Source organism: Thermobia domestica, chromosome 17 (genome assembly GCF_964235325.1).
Source record: "Thermobia domestica chromosome 17, izTheDome1.hap1.1, whole genome shotgun sequence".
Taxonomy (NCBI): domain Eukaryota; kingdom Metazoa; phylum Arthropoda; class Insecta; order Zygentoma; family Lepismatidae; genus Thermobia; species Thermobia domestica.
The window spans coordinates 165484654-165496995 of NC_137470.1; the positions used below are offsets into that span (position 1 = coordinate 165484654).

The 12342-nt window shown below is 36.9% G+C and overlaps 1 protein-coding gene across 2 annotated transcripts in view; it reads left to right on the plus strand.

Annotated features, from left to right (window-relative positions):
- LOC145674469 (WD repeat-containing protein 70-like) overlaps positions 1-12342 on the plus strand; it is a 121588-nt gene that overhangs the window by 53537 nt on the left and 55709 nt on the right. For both annotated transcript variants that reach the window (XM_081744580.1, XM_081744579.1), the window contains exon 6: positions 3272-3432. In XM_081744580.1, the coding sequence (XP_081600706.1) occupies positions 3272-3432 (161 nt within the window). The remainder of the gene's footprint in view (positions 1-3271; positions 3433-12342) is intronic.

Genomic DNA, 12342 nt, shown 5'->3' on the forward strand with positions numbered 1-12342 from the left:
TGCCTTTATTTTCTCTCTTTTGCTTTTATTTTCGTTTATCTCTATCTTCTTTTCGGTGTTTATTCCTCAGCAGGTTGAGTTGAGGCATATTTTTCTAGCATGGTATCTAATACAGTAGGACGTCGGTAATCCGAACTAATTGGAACCACAGATAGTTCGGATTTTCGAAAATAACCAAGAAAATGCCATTTAGGGTTAATTATACTGTACGGTATACTTTTTTATCGATACAATGGTTATACAGTACATACAGTAATTACAATACCGTAGACCCCCTACATAAGGATACTTACATTTAATGTTTCTGAAGAACCTGCTCGTACACTAAATTATACTGTTCTTGTAACCCAGACTTAAAACTTAACTTGTATAGGCCTAAGGGAAAATAAAAATGAAGGGTATGGGGAAAAAACAAGGAATGTCCATGTATGTGCTTTTTCGGGTGCTTTGTTCTATCTGGTGGTGACTCTTGGTACTATTTGACTGTATATGCCATGCATACGTACATGTAAAAATGGGCAAAACATGTAACTAACCCTATTGTTCTTAGGCGGTTTTCAATATTAAATCCCAGTTTTCTCGAAAATACAGTTTTGTGACATTCCTTCTTTTTCCCCCTTACCCGTCAAATATGCATGACAAACAATTCCACATGAATGAGCTTTTGTAAAACACTGACTTCACACAACGCTGACGGACACTCCTGTTGTTTGTTTATCGCTAGTGCTAAGGCAAAATGTAAAAAACTTCTAGGGACCGCGTTCGGATCTTTGACGTTCCGGATTTTTGACGTTCAGGTTATCAACGTCCTACTGTAGTTTAAAACCATGCCCTTTTATATACACTTTTTTCGTTATTTCTTTATTTTATTTATTTATTTATTTATAAAAACGGAAATCTCTGTAAAAGAACAATACAATTAATACATAAAATTTCTCTTTTCCATTTGTCATTCATTAAAATTTTCATCGTGGGGCCCACGTAGCATAATCGCTACCGCCCTCGCGTTTGGTGCGGGCGGTCCCGGGTTCAATTCCCGGTGGGGACATTCGGTCAAAAAAGTGTAGAAAGCTTTTTCAGGCTAGCCATCCTGAATGAGGTTTTCCTCATTCCCACCAGGCAAATGCCAGTGCGGTACCAAACTTATAGGTCCCAGGCCACTTCCTTCCTTCCCTTTTTTCGGATAGTGTGATCGCCGACGGACGTCATCCCTCATACGTGACGGACTAAATGACCATAGATGCCGAAAGACTAGAAATCTAATTCCTAATCGTAAAATTTTTATCAGTTGCACTATTTTGGGCTGTTTTGTCTACCGCCACCTGGAAGTAAACTAGACAGAATATATATATTAAAATATATATATATATATATATATTGACAAGAGAGAGTGCGAAACAAATATTAGTTTTGTATAAATTTCTTCTTAGATTTTTTCCCTATCTTTTGTTATTTTTATATCGCTAATATTTAGTTTCTTTCTTGAAGTCGCAGCAAACATTTACATTTGAAACACACAAATAACAATATGACACTAGCACTGACACTATAAACAACAAAAGTAGCGTCTTTCTATTCCGGGTTTCGTTCCAGGAATCCCAAACAGGCGTGTGTATACGCCGTGATCGACCGTAAGTACAAGGACAAAATGGCCCAAGAGGTAGTGCGGCAAGCAGATTTAACACAGAGTGTGCCACTCCGTCAGGATTTCTAGTCAGTTTTTAGTGACAGTGACGATAAGGGCTGAACAACATCTGATACGTGAAGTGTTACTGTATGAATTCGAACTTGGGTATAACGCTGCGCCAGCAACTCAAAACATCTATCGTGCGAAAAACGACGGTGCAGTAAACCATAGCATAGCAACTCATCGGTTCCAAACATTTCATACAGATATAAAAATGGCTAAGATCACACGAGGTCCGACCTTCCCAGAATAACAGATTCTGAGGTCATTCGAAAATCCTTTGAGGATTACCCATCCACCAGCACACGACGATTGTCAAATGAGCGTGACACGTCCCAATCCACTGTAGCGCATCGCCTTCATAAACTCCGGAGCTCCCTTGCGGTTAAGCGGTTAGCGCACGCTCTTTTGGTGTGGGAGATTCCGGTTCGATTCCCGGCGGGAGCTTCTACGGTTTGGATCCTACGATCAGTTGTAGGACCAGATCTTATATAGCCTCACTGTTGACAGGGAGGCTAAACTCAAAATCACATCACATCACTTCACAAACTCGGGAAAACCATGAAGTGCTGCCGCATTGTGCCACATGAATTGACCCCAGAGGATAGTGGATGTGTGCCTACAACTCCTGAAAAATCCACATGAAGTGTACGTTTCCTGAAACAGGTTGTAACATGCGACGAAAAGTTGTTGTTTTTCCAAACTCTAACTCTTCAAAATAAGTCGTTAAGCAAGGGCCAACTTTCAGAACCGGTCGTCATAACAGGGCCGTTTCGTGCATAAAGTCATGCTTTGTATCTGTTGGAACTACAAGGTGATAATTCACTTCCAGTGAAAGAACATACTTCTTGCAAGATCAGGTTTAGTGCTAAATCGTAGATTAAGAAAGAAATCTGATTTTAATCGCGATTTAAAACTGGCACAAATCGATCAACCTGACTAGTGTCAATGCCTGTTTCTCTTAAAGTGAAATACGATCATTATTCTAGGAAGCCATCGGAAATAGCATTCCACTTCCCCAGTCTATTCTTGTTCAGCTAGAGGGGACACGGCGGCTAGGTGGTAGAGCTCTTAATTCTGGTGCGTTGAATCCCTGGTTGGGTCCGCAGCCAAGTAAGTTTGTGTTGAGCAATATCGTGTCCGTAGGGTTTTCTGAGTATTTCCGTTTCCTCCCACTTTCTCATTCCACCAGCTCTTCCACCATAATTCGCTTACTTTAATCGTCGTGTCCCTTAGCCTAAAGAGCATAATCGTGGGACGTTAAACCGAAAGATTTCATTTCATTTTCTTGTTCAGCTACCCAGAATCATGCTTCTATACACTTGTACAGAATTTTTGTCTGAGAAATCATCATTGTGAGCTTTACATTTGTTAATATTTCTTTTAACCACGGACTATGGTGTATATACATTCTTGATAATAAAGTTAAGTTTGTGAAATTTTTAATGTAATTGCACGAGTTTGCGATTGATTAATAGAGGGCTAAACATGTACGTGTATTAATATTAATAACAATAATAATGATGAACTACATAACTACATAAAATAGCATACGTAAAGTCTGTGTGTTTTCCTTACTTCCAGGCGAAAGTTTTGGATCGAGATGGTTTCGAAGTAATGGAATGCGTGAAAGGTGATCAATACATAGCAGATATGGCTCAAACGAAGGGTCACACAGCTGGACTGACTGGAGGATGCTGGCATCCGAAGATCAAAGAGGAATTTCTGACGAGTTCTCAGGACTGGTATGTCTTCTTTCTTTTTTTTTTTTCCTTTTTTTGTTTGTTTTTTAAACACTGTGGGAGAAATTTTGTTGATGCTGATAGTTCCATGATAAATTTAGCAATAAAACGTAGCACCCATTTGCGAAGCCCATATCGTGATGAAATAAGAACGTAATTATTGCACTAGTCGAAACGTGTATTCATACGGATGAAGCAGAAGTTTCATATCTCCCTGATTTATCATACTAAGCGTGAGCTGTGAATACTAGTGAAATTTCTCCCGTGCCTAGTTACATGTACAGAAGTGTTTTTTGCTTTCTGTATATATAACTAAGGTACAGTTAAATCAGGTGAACAACAAATTGTGGTGAATTAGGGATAATAACAATAGTACGAGGTGCGTCGAGAAGGTGTGTTTCTCTAGGGCAGTAAACATAAAGAAGACGCAGTGACCTTAAAATATTGATTGTCTCAGATCCAGGACAGGTGACACTATTTTTCAACATACAGAGTGACAATATGCGTGCAAAGTTATGTGCCCTTGTCATGAATACGTGCTTTCCCATTATATGCAACTATTTCATCACGAAATTCACTCGTGGTGCCTCAGAAGTTGGTTCTTAGTGTAGTACTTCCATTCACGGGTTCAAAGTTACTTTATGAAGACTTCCTCGTACAGGTAGGTGTAAGTATGCTTCCGGATATATGCCATTAAAACGACTGTGCAAAAAAAACACAAAATAATGTATGTTGGGTGGCCACTAGAAGCGAGAACGCTATTTAACTGATTCAGGACTGGAGGAAACGCGTCGTGGTGTAGCCATAGGTATTAAGGCGCGTGAGTGACGAAGGGTATGCTCATAAACGAGGATAGTTCAATGAACACTTGATATTGCATTCTCATTTTAACTCTACTAAAGGCCTTGTAATGGCTTCCTGTGAAATTACAATTTTTAAGACGGACTATTCCAAACCAATGTCACGAACCACATGCAGATACGGGCAGTAGGTCCAAGAGGTTAAAAAAAAAAAAAAAAAAGAATAATATCTCATTGCTGTCTCTTGGTCTTCTGTTTTCACCTTTTCTGTATTTTAATGGTCCATGCCGGATTAAATTTTACAGAAGGGTGAAAGGGAAATAGTCCCATCTTAAAACAAGGTTTTCGATGCTACAGCATAAGTGACATCAAAAGGCAATCATTTCCTTGTGGTATTGAGTGACCGTTTTCGGAAATGATTCCAGAATTATTTTTCTTCGGTGTCAGCCTGTTATCCATACACTACATGAAGAATTAAATAAAACCAGTCGAGAATGCTCCATGAACATTGCCAGAACGAACTTAAAAAGAATTGAGAGATGGAGCAGGAAGGATAACTGTCATTGTTCCTAGATGTAAAAGTAAATCATTTTATCCGCACCTTCTTCTGTTTCTCGCAAAAATTAGCAAAATATCATCTTTCTATCACTTACAGTTCTCGAGATATGGGTGCTTAAATATCTAGAAATTCGAAATTGTTTGCCAATATCTGGGGAACAGTGACCAGTTGGCCAGTAGACAGTTTATCAGTGGCCACCGGTTAATATTTGGTACCAAATTATTTACCATTCACTTAGGTGTTGATTAACATCGACATCATCTCTCTACAGCTTATGGTTCCCGATCTATGGCTCATTAAATATCCAGAAGTTTGCTATTGGCCAGTTTTGGCCAATATCACGGGAACAGTAAGTCATAGAGAGATGATATTGGTGTTAGTCAATACCTAAGAGGATGGTAAACTTTTGGTACTGATATTCATTTGTGGCCATTGGACAAACCACGGGCTAGTTAGACGGTGGCCACCGGTTGCTATTTGGTACCAAAATATGTACCATCCTTTTTAGATATTGATCAACACCAATATGATCTCTCTATGACTTACGGTATCCGAGATATGTCTCCTTAAATCTGTGGAAATCGGCCATTTTTTTGGCCAATATCTCGGGAACGGTAAGAGTGACGCGAAAAATTTAATCACTTTCTCTGTTAGTTTTTGATGCTCGATTGAATGCAGGGTTCAAAATTGAAAAAAAAAATCGCAAATAACAAACAGATGGACAGACAGACACATAGACATAGAGAATTCAGTAACGAACTTTTTAAGTTCGTTGAAAATAATTGTATTACAAGGGACGATTTTATATCTAAGCAGCACTGTACTCCCCTTAACGTAAGCTCCCAGCTCGCGCCGCGTAGACTTTGTGGTGGACACCTTGCTCGTGGGTTTTCTCTGTGTACTCCCGTTTCCTTTCACTTTCTTCATTCCACCATTTCATTCATTTCTCATCATCATCATCTCATTTAGCCTAACCGGCATAAGCGTGGGACGTAAAACTGAAAGATTTCATTTCTGAACGTAAGCGTGGAAGTCCCGGGTTCGATTCGCGGCAAGAACTCAATTGGTTCTGATCCCACGTTAACCTATAGGTTCATGTTTATATAACCTCTCTGCTGAAAGGGACACTAAACTCAAAATCAACTCAACTGAACTCATTCGTATCATAAGCTTAAATAACCTCAATTTGATGTACAAGGGCCAAAATGCTTCGTGAAAATTTGTTACAAAATCAACTGACATGTTCTCTAAAAGTTTCATTGTAATGCATTAAATTCAAAATGTCTACAGAATGTTAGGAAAGAAAAGCTAATATTGTAGTTATTAAATGGATGCTGGTCAAGTTTAACCACATTTTGCAAAATTCAATACTTTACATGGAAGAACTTTCTTATAAGGAACAAATTTCAGGCTATGTTCCGTCAAGCCCAGCCTCGGTAGCCGAAAATTTGCAAAATTTCCCGGGAAGTATTGATGAGTGTGATTGTTGCATGGTAAGAATATAAGAAAACTAGAAAATAGTTTTTATGAATATTGGTGATAGTGAAGACGAATCTATTTTGCTATGGCGGATGTTACCTCATTGTGGAGAGAGTATATTGAGAAAATGCCGTTTATACATTCAGATGCCAAGAACGAAGAAAATTGCTGATATTGTGCGAAAGACGCGGATTAATGGATGTAAGGACGCGATGTCGAAAGAATAGGAGAGATTTTATGAAAAGTAAAATTAAAGGAATTTATGTTTTCAACTGTAATGCAGCTTTCAGTGATGTGAAATGCTATTTGTAAAAAGCATAAACAAAGGGAACATTTTTCAAGCGCTCTTGATTGTCAGTGGAAAAAGTGCTGTATTTTTGGATCAAAAGAGCTAATATATTTAAAGCGAAAATTTTCTTGTAGGCCTTATATCTCCAGAACTACATATAGTGTAGCCAAACCAAAACTACCAATTTACTCAGTATGATGTGGTTATTCCGTAAAAAATACGAACACTTGATTTAAGGAACGGTCAAAAATTTTGTGGACCCTGATCCAAAAAATTCAATATATTTCATAGAATCAAACATTTTTTGTACGCCTTATATCTGGAGAACTACGTATAGTGTTGCCAAAGTCTGAGCCGTACCAAACGCGGTGGCTCAGTGGTAGAGCGTTCACCTCCGGTGCTTGGGGTCCCTGGTTCGATCCCAGCTCGTGTCGTGTGGACTTTATGGTGGACAAACACCGTGCTCGTGGGTTTTCTCTGGGTTCTCCCGTTTCCTCCCACTTTCTTCATTCCACCATTTCACTCATCTCTCATCACCGTCTTTTTTAGCCTAACCGGCATAACCATGAGACGTAAAACTTAAAGATTTTATTTCATTTTTTCCTTTAGCCTAACCGACATAAGCGTGGGACGTAAAACTTAAAGATTTCGTTTCATTTTTTTTGTACGCCCCATACTTGGGAAATACATATAGTGTAGACAGAACAAAACTAACAATTTACTCAGTATGATGTGCTTATTCCGTAAAAAGTATGAAATTTGGATATACGGGCCGTTCAAAAATTTTGTGGCCTCTGATCCAAAAAATCAATATATTTCATTCAATCAAACATTTTCTTGTACGCCTTATATTTGGAGAACTACGTATAGTATAGCCAAACCCAAACTATCACTTAACTCAGTATGATGTGTTTAATCCGTTAAAAAAAAAAAAAAAAAAAAAAAAAAAACGATTTAGGAGCTGTTCCAACCTTTTTGGCCCCTGATCCAGAAACTAATTAATGGCCAAGATCGCAATTTTTGATCCATTTTTTTGGATTATTCCTAAAATTCTTGTACTCCATAAGGAAGATAGGATGAAATGAAGTGCTGTGTTAGGGGAGTGTACGAATTTAGAATAGAAGTGTCGTAAAGCTGTGCCACAGATAGGGCATATGCTTTTATGACATGCTATCCTTGTTTATGCGTATACCCACCATCACTTACGTGCCTGAACTCTACGGACGTACCCCATTTGTACCGCTCTGGCCTTCTGCTCCTCTCCTTCCTTGACTTGATTAGGTAGCATTCGTTGCTTTTTTTAAAGCCACATAGCACAATTTTTATGTTTTTAAGCTGGTTCATGTTTTATACTGTCCTCCTATCCCCAGTCAATCCGCACCCAATAATGCAACATTCACCTTAGGAAACAGTTTCTAAAGCAATAATAGTGAATTTCGTGCTAGAAGAAAATAATATTGTAGAAATGTAAGTAGGGTAGTACCGGAAATGTAACGTAACCACACCTAATCTATTTGCCAGTACTGGCAAAGCCTCGGGCAGGCGATTTGTGATTTCTGATCAATTACTTCTGTTCATTAGCTAGTGGGGCTCAACGGAATAAGTGCCCAAATTTCTGCAGGCGAATTAACTAGTAATAAATACAACTGTGTATTATATGTTTACATATGTAGGGTTGCTAGTGTAAAATCATTAGAAGTGTTTTACGACAGTTAAAATAGGTGAGTGCATATGAAAAATGACTGTATACTATTTTCCGTTAGCATATGAAAGATGACTGTATACTATTTCTTCACAAGCTGGAGTATGAAAGCTGTATTTTGTTTCAAGTGTAGATTTACTGCTGTAAAACCATTACAAGTGCTAGAAGAACACGTATCACTGTAAAAAACCTACGTGCTTTCAATACTTTTGTTAACGCACATACCCACCGTCGCTGATGCGCCTGTTACTTTCGAACGCGTAACCGCATTGAGCCACCAGTTTTGCTCTGCCCTGACTCTGTTAGATATCATTCGTGCTTTTTAGTTACCACCTAGTACAAGTTATTTTGTGATTTTTGTACTGTAGTTTTTATGGCATATATTCGGACGCTTCATTTTATATCCAAATCGTGAAAGAATTAGAATTTTGAACGATTTCTTCTGGTGGCCCCATTGAACCTTTAGGGGCTAAGTGTGGAATTGTCATGCCGCCCAGTGTAAATCTTTTAGAGGACAATAAGAAGGCAATTAGTGGAATTATAATTTTTCATCAAGTATTTCTAGTGGTGTGCCTAAACTTAACCTGGGCAATTAGATAAGCAGCATTTACTGCAGTTATTAGTGAAATAAACAGTATCGCTTTCACTGTTTGCATATTTTCGATCACTTCTTTTGGATTGCTATTTATGAAGAAGTATATAAAACACGGTTCAGTTTTTCTATGATCGAGTAAATTCGCAATCTTGAATGGTCTTGTTCAAGCCTTCTTTGACCGTGTAACGTCGCTTTAGACAGGAGTATCTGAGACATACGGCGGGAAAATTATCGTGCCAAAATAATAGTACCACAGTACATGATTACATAAATCCTGGGTGTTCCAAAACCTTTGACCAATGTTGTAGGCGAATGTTTTATGAGGCATTTGTATGTTGAAATCATCATTTTAGGTCAGTATGAAAACAGTATTTGCTCGTAGTTGAATATATGAAAATTTAACATGGTTAAAGCTTGAAATTTTACACAGTTAAGCCTTAAAGTCTAGAGTTAACTAATGTGCAGTTATATTGACCTACCCTTGTTAGGGCTTGAACTATGGTAAAACGGCACGTAATTTTGGTATGCATCTCGTATTTTATACTTTCCTTTGTCCATCAAAATGCATTAACCTTAGTTCATCAAAATTTAGTCACACTATTTACGACCTTGCTACTCTCTATTTCTGATCACACGATTTATATATATAATACATTTATATATAATATAAAATAATAAAGATATTCAGAATGTTCCTGGTTTTGATTTGTTGGACAATTGAGATTGTAGACCAGATTTTTAGCAAGACCTTGGAACATACTTTTTTTTACACCATTTTTCGTTCAATTGTGAGTTACTTATTTTGTTTCTTTCTTTGCGTCATGACCGGTAAATTTTCAAAATTATAACGTTCTTCTAACATTTCCATGACAGATTTCATGTTTGTCTGACGAATTTCAAACAGTTTTGCTACCTAACAGGACATCATTCCTTCCTCAGAATATCTACTGTGGAAGATTTTATGTCTCACTTCAGTTTTAATTCGCGAAATTTCCTATTTAACATTACACACAACAACACTCGACAGAAACAGTTAACTCTTGTACGACAATCTAAAATCAATTTGCTTTTCGCTATTGCAGCTTGAGAACACCATAAATATTGATATTACTTTTCTATACACTCCTCTGTCATTAAGTATGAGTCTTACGCCAAGTCGTATGTTGTTCACTAACGGTAGAGTTGTATAGAAACCATATTAACAGAAAAAACTAATCTCCCATTTCTCGCTGAAAATGCTTGCAATCTTGTTTATTTTAGATACATGTCCATGAAGTATTTACTGAAATTCAGCACATTACATGGGTATAACTTAGGCACGAACCATTAGGAAGTGTAACAACTCAAATTTTAAAATCCCTTTTTTTTTTAAAATTTAAGAAGAATACGCGAGTGCTCCTTGTACCGTGACTCTTATGTACATAAGAAATAAATTTGAAACATTTAGTTTCATTTCTGCAATCAAAAATTATCCCTGTCATCAGTCAAATATGTATAAAATTCAAATTATCTGTATTCTTAAGCCATCTTCATGGGAAACATGTTTAAGTGAATTTGTGTCAAATGCAGGGTGGATTGATTTAAATCACGTGATTTTTTAAATAAAAATCGTTGATTTAAATAAAATTCCGAAATAAATTAATTTAAAGTGAAAATAAGTAAAATCCAGCCTCTCTTGTGTTATTTCAATTATAGAAGATAATCATAATTCAATAAGATGCAAATGTATGTACAGCACAGTATGAAAACGAGGAATTCTGCTTTCTTATCTTCGTAACTTAAGTTTTTTTTTTTCATTTTCATGATTTTTCTATCTAAATAGCTTTCTTATACTCTATAGTTAAACAAGATTTCATGACCTAAATGCCATATTTTCCTCTAAAATTCACCATCATGATGGATGGAGCATATGTTTCATGAATTAAACATTAAGTACGTAGTATTTTAGAGCAATTTTAGAGGCTCTATAACTTTATTTTAACTTCTGACAGCCGCGTTATTACCTTAGATCAAGTACGCGTCTGTCAGCGCACGTAACGTCTGTACAAATGGCAGCACAAGTTAAAAGTATCATCTGCTGGCTAACAGTTTTGCTGTCTCACATTACAAACTCACTAATTTTTTTGCAATTACGTATGTCATTACAACCGTCTTTGCATTTAATAGTAAGTGTTAACGGTAGTACGCATCATACAGGCTGGCGGTAAAGTTTGTTAAAATATTGTATTGTTCTAGCGAAGGTACCGGAGCGGCGATTGTTAACTATTAGGATTTAACATTACTCGCACAGCAAGTATTGTTGTTATAATCAGATTAAAAAGACTGTGGTCACTGAACGTTTGCAAAAATCTATATCTACGCGTACCTAGCTGTTCCTAGAGTGAACAAACCTTTGCAGTTATGTGTTGTTCTTGTTACATATGACGATGACACTTCTCTCTTTGGGTACTCATTCTCCAAATTTAATGATATGCGTTTATTTTTTTCCTTTGGTGACTAGTTACAAACCAGTCGTTCGGGTTACACATGCACTCAGGCAATAACACCGGACAAGCTGCGTGTGATATGGGAGGAATTGTGAATGTCTGCCGCGTAAGTAAGAGTGCAAAACTATGATATATATGTACACTCATGTCCAAAATGATTGTCGCATATCTATAACTGTCTTCTTGTAAGAATAACATTTGATAATGATTTTGCAGGGTACTTTTAATACTGATACTATGTGTATAATCGGGAAATGTATATTTGTGGTAAATTTCATAGGAAGAGAATTATAAATACGAAAATTAGAATGAGTTAAACAAAATGTTGCTAAATGGACAAGAAAGTTTTATTTTCGTTTTATTGTTTTTATTTACTGCTCTTTTGACATGAAATTTGCCACATACATGTCTTTGCTGATTATACACATACCAACATTATAAGAAATACCGTGAGAATTCGTTATCAAATTATATTCCTACAACAACATATTTATAGACCTGCGGCAATAAGTCTGGACATGAGCGTACATTTCAGTTTTTGCATAGCATCTTTCCTCACGACTTAACTTCCACATTATGCGGCAGTAAACAAATTTTAATCACTTCTCAGTACTCTTTTATGAATAACCTGTACTAGAAACCTAGAAGGATGTGGATAAAAATTGGCGTTTTCCCCCTATGAAAATCGTAGAAAGTAATAGTGTTCATAAAAGCTAGTATATCGTATGAATATAAAGTTCAGACATGAAACATTACAATTATGTAAGATGCATATGAAGCATATTGTAGCAAGTCACTAAAAGAACCCCTTACGTATAAGCATGGTTGCTGACATTCAGCCAGTTTAGACGTTTTTTCGAACTTGCAACAATTTCAGTATGAGGTGCTTCGTGAACTATTATACTTATGTATGTACTAATGAAAGGAGGAAACAACCGAATTTTTTACACACCAGATCCTCTGCAGTTGCGAATTCAATAACACACAAACAGTGACTGGGCCG